General features: G+C 38.3%; 1 protein-coding gene across 1 annotated transcript in view; it reads right to left on the bottom strand.

Moving 5' to 3' along the window:
• LOC101864166 overlaps positions 1–10340 on the bottom strand; it is a gene marked incomplete in the record, with an annotated part of 43414 nt that overhangs the window by 9310 nt on the left and 23764 nt on the right. The window contains 7 exon segments of the mRNA XM_035971229.1: positions 1555–1682; positions 4223–4411; positions 5289–5396; positions 6227–6424; positions 8157–8257; positions 9006–9344; positions 9913–10006. Of these exon segments, the coding sequence (XP_035827122.1) occupies positions 1555–1682; positions 4223–4411; positions 5289–5396; positions 6227–6424; positions 8157–8257; positions 9006–9344; positions 9913–10006 (1157 nt within the window).

Genomic DNA, 10340 nt, shown 5'->3' with positions numbered 1-10340 from the left:
AATGACAACAAAACTTCTGTTAATGAGACTCACTCAGTAGTAGTTTATGGAAAGGTTTTTTAATTTTCAACTGAGCAAAGAGCAGCACTTCAAATCAATAATGAACATTTCCAGCAGATGAAAAACAAGACAACTGGACAGTCTGCTACCCGTATGTGATAATATTCTTGTTTCTAAGCTTATTGAAAACTATTTCCTATCGTAAAAATTATATCAAATTCACAACCAGCCCATAGAAATTAACAAAATAACTCACTGATGACTTTTGGGGGTTTTTTTGCGGGACCACGGGAAAAAAAAAAGAAGTATTTCTTTTACGAAGACTGTACCATGTATTATTTTCTTATCACAAAGAGGATGAACAAATGTCAGTTTTAACTGATACCTCCTAAACAGCCACTCGTCAAACACAATCACCTGTACAAAAGACCACTTCCCATCCCCCACTGGCATCTATGTAAGGCAGCATGGTGAAATCAGGTGCTTGTCAAAATAACAAAATCAGAGAAACACGCATTTTTCCGCAAGTTTGGTGATTTTTATCAAATTTTAATTTTATGGCTTAACCTCTTTTATGTCTGTATAAAAGCACATTTGCACTTCGATTTTACGTCATTTTTCAGTTCTCTTTAGCTATTGGAGTTACCAAACTTGGACAACCATTTTTTTTCACTAATTTCCCACTGAAACCAGGCAGCCTCACTTCCTTCAAATGCAGATATCTTGGGATCTGTTCAAGATAAAATACATATTTATTTCATTGGAAGCAAGGCAAATGAATCAGCTTTCAGGTGATACCATTAACTCCACATGCGTAAAAAAATTGACATGTGCCTGATTTCACCACATCATGACACATATAATGACACTGTCAAGGATGTCCACCAGTCTAAAATAACCACACTTCTCTTCGACAGTGGAAGGATGCCTTTCAGTTTTAGCTTTAGTTTTAACAAGAGTTTACAGCACTTGCAACACAATATGGTCATATAAGAGTCGAAGATTAGAGGTGTAACGAGAGAGTTTGTTTTAGTAAGGTTTTATGGCGCTCGCAACTGCATACGGTCATATGAGCACCAAGGGGTGGATGTCAATAAAGAAGTCCAAACGGGGAATCAGGCTTACTCTGCTCACCTCTCTAGCCTCAACTGCACAAAGTCTGCTTCCATTATCAAGGCACCCAAAAAATAGCAGTTCAGAAGAGAGTGACAAACATACAAAAGAATTAGAGGGAAAATTACCATAGTACGGATGACGAAAGAAAAAGCAGCAGTTCCGCCTATGTTGTTCCAGCACAGTATGAGCATGACATTGATAAATCGGCCCATTTACAATTCTACTGGGCATAAGAACATGCTAATATACCCCCTTTGGGAATGGCCAAAAGACAACTTCAGTCAGTAGCATAGTCCTGGTGGGGTACGAGAGTGCAACAAACACAAAAAAGAAGGAGGAAACATAAAGAACAATAGATAGGAAAGAAAGAACAAACCACATCAGAGCACCCGTCAACCACCCACGAAGGCCGTCTTGGATAAATCGGAGTGTACTCACTCTTTCCAGAAGCCATATCCAGGGATGTGCTTGATGATCTCCTCCACATTGTCCAGCGGGGTTCCAAACACGTCCTGGTACACGGCCGCTACAGTCTCCGCTGACACAGCCGGGAGGCAGCTCATGATCTGACCGCAAAGTTGATAACAATAATAGTAATATTAATAATATTAATAAAAATAATTATAATAATATTAATATCAATAATAATACTAATAACACAAATGATGACGATAATAATAATCAGGGTTGGTGATTTTTATTTTTTTTTGGATAAAAATTTAAAAAATCGATTTTTTTTATTTAAATCAGATTTTTTAAATTTAAATAGGATTTTTTTTTTTTTTTTGATTTTTAAAAAAATGCAGACTCAGTTTGGGATTTTTGGTGGCTAAAAGTAAGTTCTTTTAGTGCAAAATGCATGGTGTTTTTTTTAGCTAATGATTAATTTAAGCAACTGCAATTTTAGAAAGCCTTAATCTGCTACATCCAGTGAATTATGGCTACAGAAAAAAAATGAAGAAAATGTCAGTCTAAAAGGAAGGGGGGGGGGGGGGTAATTATGCATAGATAAACTTGCATTTTATTACAGTGTGTGTGTGTGCGCGCGCTTGTGTTTGTATAAAAAGAAAAAGAAAAAGCTAATTTCAATTATGAAAAAAAAAGTAAATTGAATACAGTAATTATTTTACTACTTACAGTGACAGGGGTGAAAGCAGACTTTTAAGCATGATTATTTTAGTCTACTAAACCTTATATCTGTTTTATAAAACCAAGGAAAGGAATTTTGAATGTTTAAAGATATAAAAACAGAATACATTTTTTTAAAGTGATTTAAATCACTGAGTTTTATTTTTTAAATCAAGTTGATTTAAATAAAACAAAATCAACTGATTTAAATCGACCTGATTTAAATCAACCCAACCCTGGTTTTCAATTATGAAAAAAAAGTAAATTGAGAACTGTATTATTTTACAGTGACAGGGGGGAAAGCAGACTTTTAAGCATGATTATATTAGTCTACTAAACCTTATATCTGTTTAATAAAACCAAGGAAAGGAATTCTGAATGTTTAAATATATGTAAAAGCTGAATACATTTTTTGAAAAGTGATTTAAATCACTGATTTTTATTTAAAAAATCAAGTTGATTAAAATTTAAAAAATCAACTGACTTAAATCAAACCAGCTCTGATTTCAATTATGAAAAAAAAAGTAAATTGAATACTGTATTATTTTACAGTTAAAGGGGGGAAAGCAGACTTTTAAGCATGATTGTATTAGTCTACTAAACCTTGTATCTGTTTTATGAAACCAAGGAAAGGAATTCTGAATGTTGAAATGTGTAAAAACTGAATAAAAATAAATTTTTTTTAAAGTGATTTAAATCACTGATTTTTATTTAAAAAATCAAGTTGATTTAAATCAAAAAAATCAACTGATTTAAATCAACCTGATTTTAATCAACCCAACCCTGATAATAATATCAACAATATTACAACTGCTGCTACTACTACTACTAATCTCTATATATATAATATTTGTGAAAGTTCTTTACTTTGGTCGCCTAAAACATCTAAACCACTTTTAACTTTCTAATTTGAAAAAATTAACTGTGGCTCAGAATCATTTAAACGGTGCACAGTTGTAATAAGAAGTCTGAAGTCACTGTAGTTTAATTTTCAGTTTTTCATTAGTTTCGTTTAGATCTAATCTTCAGAAAGTCCGTCTTCTAAGACGCCATTGTAAAAAAAGTGAGGCTTCCCTTCATAAGCAGTGCGCACTGGTTCCACAATGACTTGACGATCGATTTTTTGGAGTCTGTTCATCCAATGGGTACCCAGCTAGTATCATAATAATAATAATAACACAATAATAATTATAATAATAATAATAATAACAATGAGAAGAGGGAAGAGGAGGAGGTGGAGGGAGAAGAAGAAAAAGAAGGAGGAGGAGGAAAAGGAGGAAGAAGAAGAACTGCATTCATCTAGCACATATCCTGGCTCTACAGCATGCCATATGCGCTTAACAACTATTATTACCTCAGCAGAACCCAGAACCAGACTCCGAAACATTCTCAGCTTTCCATGAAGCATACAGTGCAAACTGCTGATTATACACGTTTAAACACTCACAGACAGACAAGAACTTTCGACTGTCTATTCCCACCTGTGTGAAATGAGGCAGATTCGTGAAAAGACCCTTTCCAAAGAATACGACACCATGACTGTTACCAATTCATTGTAATGTTTTACATAGTCCTCCACACAATTTTGATCAATTAGAAGACAGGCTGCTTCCACCTTGAACATTTTATCTTCACTACAAAATAGATTTTACTTTGTCAGCAGGGCTTCAAACATGTCCTGGGGCACAAGACTTAGTCCTTCCTAGCCCACAAGTCACCCATCATCTTAGCCTACAAGTTACATACCAACCTACCTACCCACAAATCACCGACCTACTTAACCCACAAGCTGGCTCCGTGGTTTTTGTGAAAAAAAATATTCTGAAATTATGCAAACTGAGCCCAAAAATGTGAAATTATGCAATGCTGTTAATTTTAACAAAGAATGACAACGGAAAATAATCAGAAATTACGCCAAAAAACGATCAAATTCCCCAAACTATGTGCCAACCTGACCCACAAACCACAAATCACCCACCTTTCTGACCCGAGAGATCAGCACTTTATCCACGGTGGAGGCTCCTCCCACGTTAAGATTCTCCAGGTTTTTCCTGACGGCCATGAAGGTGGTAGCCTCGGTGAGTGTGAGGTGAATCAGGGCCTCGGCAGCCACAACACGCTGCCCCTCTGGGATACTGTCCAGCCCGTGGAGGTTGGCCAAGACCGCCTGATGGGAAGAAAGAGAGAGGGAGAGAGTTTTAGTTTAGTTTTACTGCACTCGCAATACAATAAGGTCATATAAGTGCCGAAGATTAGAGGTGTTACAAAAGAGTAACAAACACAAAAAAGGAGGGGAGATAAAGACGATAGATGTTCGATAGGAAAGAAGAAGCAAATCACACCAGAGCACCTGCCAACCACCCACAGAGGGAGAGAGTGAAAAGATTAGACATTTAGTAATTGTGTTAAAAAAGATATGTTTGGCAAGCCGTTCAGATATGTAATAAGCCCAAAATTGTGAAAATTCTCTTCTTTTTTTTTTTACTGCGGTTTCTTAATTTGTGGTATAGGAAGCATGTGTTCAAAAAATATTTTGCTGAAATTCAAATTCAAGACGCTAAAAAAAAAAGCAACGAAAAATACATTACATGTATACAATTATTAACAAGAAACAGATTTTTCTCTCTTTTGAAAGACATTGCTTTCTGGGTTTAGTACATTTGAACAACTAGACGACGATATGACAGAGGCATATGAGCTTTATCTCAGAAACTAGCTAACATTGAGAGATTTGGTTTTAATAAAGAGAGCACATTGACACAATAATGGTCATATAGTGCAGAGGAAAAAAAAAGCAAAGATAGCAATAACAGAGGGAAAAAAGAAGAAGTGAGACCTACCAGTGGCCCTAAACTATCTCAGTCTGTCTGCTAGCATGCTGCTATATCTATATATCACTTAGACTGGGTCGTCCCTGACAAGTAGGGTCGAAGCAAATTGGCTTTCTGAGCAAATGTGAACAAATCTCGATTGATTGATTTAGTAGGTGTTTTACAGCACCACCGATTCAGTGAACAAATCTAGCAAACAAAACAAAAAAGTACCTGGTAGGAGAGAGAGGAGTTGAGCTTGGGGTCAATTTCTCGCAGCTGGTGGCGGCTGACTACTTCCTGCTGGCCATGGTCCGGTAAGTAGATGTCAACTGTCTTCTCCTGTGGACACAATGACATTATTGGGTCAGTTTTTCAGTGTTTTTCAGTTTTGTTTGTTCGGATAAAGAGAAGTACATCAAAAGGTCATTTAGAGCTCATAAAAAAAAAATTATCCATACACAGAAACAACAGAAGGAATATAGAAGTACAGAACTACTCTCCACCACGAGATAGCACGACCAAACACATGCAGTTGTACCTGCTCTGATCAAGTTCAATCAACAGATGAAAGAATATCAAAACAAACACCAAACACAGCACACTACAAGACAGTTCACTTTTTTTTTTTTATAGTAGAGGGTTTTATGGCGCTCGCAACTGCATAAGGTCATATGAGCACCATGAGACAGTTCACTCTCCAGGTAAAAAAAAAAAAGAACCAAAAAAAAAAAAAGCCCGCTCTCATCTTTAACAGAAGTTGTCACTGGCTGGCGTTATTAAAAATGGTTTGTTTCATGATATTTTGTAACAATATTCTTCACTACTGCTTTTTGTATGGTTGGTAAGTCCCTTCCTAAAAAGTATCAAAACATACTGAACCCATCAACAGCACCTACAACCCAAGGGGAGGAAACAAGGCAGCGCAAACACCGACACACCTTGACCAAACAAAAATGGGGGGAATTGTAAGGGTTTAACACCCCATGCAACATGCAGGAACTCCGAATGCAATGTCCATCTACAATAAAATTGAGTCAAACGAGACAATTCATGTAAAGTGCCCTTCTAAAGGGCACAAAACCAGGAACCCCGGAGCCTGCAATCTCATGATTATGAGCCCGACAGCCTAACCACCAAACTACCGACACTCACCACCACACACAACTCACCTCTTTATTCTCCGCCAGGACCCTGGCTCTGTAGTATTTCGTCTTCTCCTCCTCCTGCTCTCCATCCTCGGTGCCCTCTTCCTCTTCTTCCTCCATCTCAAGCATGCATGCATACACATTCGTCTTCTTGACCTCAACAGGCTTCGGCCAGCTGTCGAATTTCTCCCGGATCTGTTGCTCTAAGTCGTCCAATTTGTCCTGGCAAATGCAGATTGAGCATGAGACGTCAAGGCGGGTTTAACAAAACTAGCTATAATCACAATTATGGTCACGTAAGAGCCAGAAAGACAATAAATACACAGATCAAAGTAAGACAGGAGCAGAAACAATTTTCTTGAAACATCGCATTGCAATTTCTTGCTTTGAGGTGCAAACACCACTAAAGCTAATGTGGTCTCTCATATAATGATATACGAGCTGTATTTGGACCATGTGGACTGATCAGTGTAACGGCAAAAGGCAAAGCGGGTTAATTTCATTGACAGTTTGCTGCACTGAGAAAACCCTAAACAGGAAAAAAGGACTGGAGTTTTCAATGGTTTACATTAGTAGAGTTTTTACTGCTTTTTGTATGGTTGGAAAGTCCCTTCCTAAAAAGTATCAAAACATACTGAACCCATCAACAGCACCTACAACCCAAGGGGAGGAAACAAGGCAGCGCAAACACCGACACACCTTGACCAAACAAAAATGGGGGGAATTGTAAGGGTTTAACACCCCATGCAACATGCAGGAACTCCGAATGCAATGTCCATCTACAATAAAATTGAGTCAAACGAGACAATTCATGTAAAGTGCCCTTCTAAAGGGCACAAAACCAGGAACCCCGGAGCCTGCAATCTCTTGAAACATCGCATTGCAATTTCTTGCTTTGAGGTGCAAACACCACTAAAGCTAATGTGGTCTCTCATATAATGATATACGAGCTGTATTTGGACCATGTGGACTGATCAGTGTAACGGCAAAAGGCAAAGCGGGTTAATTTCATTGACAGTTTGCTGCACTGAGAAAACCCTAAACAGGAAAAAAGGACTGGAGTTTTCAATGGTTTACATTAGTAGAGTTTTTACTGCACTTGCAACTGCATACGGTCATATGAGTGCCAAGGGGTGGATGTCAACAGAGAAGTCCATACAGGGAATCAGGCTTGCTCTGCTCACCTCTCTAGCTTCAACAGCACAAAGTCTGTTTCAACTATCAAGGCACTCCGGATATAGCGGGTCACAAGAGTGTCACAAGCATACAAAAGATGTAGAGGAAAAATTACAGTAGTAAGGATTAGGAAAGAAAAAGCAGCAGTTCCCAGTTGCAGTTCAGGCACAGTTATGAGTATGACATTGACGAATCAGCCTGTTTACAACTCTACTGTGCATAAGAGTATGTTAATGTCCCCCTTTGGAAATGTCCTAAAGACACTTCAGTCAGTAGCACCGCCACGGGGGGTAGTTTTCAATGGAAGTCATATTCAAATGAGTGCTCAGAAAAAACAAGATGGATACACAGAAACAACAGAGAGAAAATAGAAGTACAGCAGTACTCTCCAACGAATAAAGAGAACAACAGCAATAGAAGCAGTGAACATAAACAAGAGAAAAGTGTAGAGTAATAAAATAGTAAAAATAAACAGAAACACAAATTAACAATAATAAAAACAGTAAAAACAAACAGGAGAAAATAACAGCAATGAAAACATTAATGAACACACAGCAATAGAAATAGTGACAACAACAGTAACAAAACCTGGAATGGAAATAAACAAACAAACAAAAAAGACTAAAAAGCAATTTTTTTTTTATATACATAAAAGCATTAAAAAACAACAGTAATAGAAAGAGAAGAAAACAAGAGCAGAGCACAACAAACCGTCCACCAGCCACCCATGATAGAAACAAGGCCTCCAAAGAACAGTCAGTACTGCTAGTACACATACCGAGTACTCTGCATCAATGACGCGCACCAGCACACTTGACTCAGTCAACACAGTACACACGTACACAGCAAAGTCCTCGTCTTCTGGGACCTCCAGGGGTTCTGGACAGACACAAAGAGATAGCTTCATCAGAAACATGCTTTTTTCCCCTTCCGTAAACTAAAAAAAATAAATAAATAAAAACCCAAAAAGAAACAACTTTTCAAAAACATAAAATCCATATCCACTAGGAATGCAATATCGGAAATACTAAATAAAACCATTGCCTACAAAATTCTATATTAGAAGCACAATTTTTTTTCCGACCCCCCCCCCCCCGCAAAAAAACAACCACAAAAAAAAAATCCTTCCAAAAGCATATATAAATCATATCCTCTAAAACCGTACCCACACTTTTAACTCATTCCCTCCAACTCGCCACTTCAAACCGGAAATGAAAGTACCCCATACCTAAGCTCCACCACTGCAGGTGGCATTCTTACTAATCACTTGTGTTCATTTCCACTTTACATTATAGTCCTTTCTAAGCATTCTACATCCACAGGTTTCTCATTTACGTTGTCTGTTAAATTTTCAATAACTGGAAGGGGTAAAAATTCTGGTTATATATTTTGCGAGTTATAGCTGTTTTATGCAAACACATTTTTAGAATCTAAAAATAGGTGGGATAGAAATGGCGAACACCTATCCATAGGGAAAGAGTTAAGACGAAGAAACTCAATAAAATCATTACCTCTACACAACACAATTATTTTTATATTTCAGCTTACAATACTCCTTTATTATCTTTTATAATCCTAAATGAAAGAAAAGCTTATCCATTTCTGTTTAAAGACAACATGATCTTACCTGGGTCATCAGCAAACACCTTGGACTTTGATCCAGTAGAAGTATGCGAGATGACACTGCTACGTCGCGAGCCACACGACGAGCTGTTGGACTTCTGGTCACTGTCGGGCCTGTTGTGGTCAGCAGTCACGGCCTGGACAGTAGAGGAAGCTGTTCCGGCCGAGATCTCCTTCACACCTGTCTCCTGTTGTTGCTGCTGCTGCTGCTGCTGGCCAAGCTCGGCCGCACTGACCACAGTGGAGGAGGAAGTGACCTGCTGAGAGGGGCCCTCTTGCTTGACCAGCATCGAGTTGACCAGCTGACCCTGAGGCAGGATCAGGTCCACCACGCAAGACGACCCTGAAGATATGCATCATAATGTCAGAGACATAACTTTTCCTCTTCTTTCTCAGCAATAGTCATCCAAAAATTTACCTCCATTTGCCCCATACAGCTAAATTGATATCTAGAGCTTACTAAAATTAAGATACCCGCTAAGCGAGAGAGAGAGAGATAGAGTGGGTGAGAGAGAGAGAGTATGAGTAAGAGTGAGAGAGTGGGAGTAAGAATGAGAGAGTGAGAGAGTGAGAGAGAGAGAGAGAGAGAGAGAGAGAGAGAGAGAGAGAGAGAGAGAGAGAGAGAGAGAGAGAGAGAGAAAATGACAGAAAGAACAGAGAGAGAGAAAATGAAAGAAAGAACAGAGAGGGAGAAAATGACTAATAATAAAAGCTCGTCCGTCAATGTCTGACGATAAACAATAAATCTGCAGAGGAGAATATTTCTCGAAGGGAAAAAGAAGAATTTAAGGTTACGATGACTTGCGGCTTCTGCTGTGGCCAATGAGACCAATTTTGGCAGAGAAAAGTTTGCCACATTTTGAACATTTAAAAAGGCCCAACTTTCACAAGTACTTGGAAATAAATCTTACCAGAATGACAGAGTATTCTGGCCACAAAGGTTGTCGTCTCTGAGATCTTGCTGAGAATATCATAAGTGTTGGGAAGCCAGGGGCCTTGCAGATTCTGAAGAAAGAGAAAGTTTTATATTTTAGTAAGCATTTTACTCAACTTGCAACACAATAATCAAATTAGGTCGTATAAGTGCAGAAGATTAGAGGTATTATAAGAGAGTAACAAGCACAAAAAGGAGGTGAGATAAGGATGATAGATGTTTGGTAGGAAAGAGGGAGTAAACCACACCAGAGCACCCATCAACCACCCAAAGAGAGTGAGTACAAGGCCAGGCAAGAGGCTATGCCCTCAGCGAAAAGAAAGAGCTCAGAGAGACAATGAGTGAGAAGGAGAGAGGTGGGATGGGAGGCATAAGAGGAGAACTTTTCACAGAGAAGGAAGAGAA

This window comes from Aplysia californica, unplaced genomic scaffold (assembly GCF_000002075.1).
Source record: "Aplysia californica isolate F4 #8 unplaced genomic scaffold, AplCal3.0 scaffold00400, whole genome shotgun sequence".
Lineage (NCBI taxonomy): Eukaryota > Metazoa > Mollusca > Gastropoda > Aplysiida > Aplysiidae > Aplysia > Aplysia californica.
This window is presented reverse-complemented; position numbering and strand designations above follow the sequence as displayed.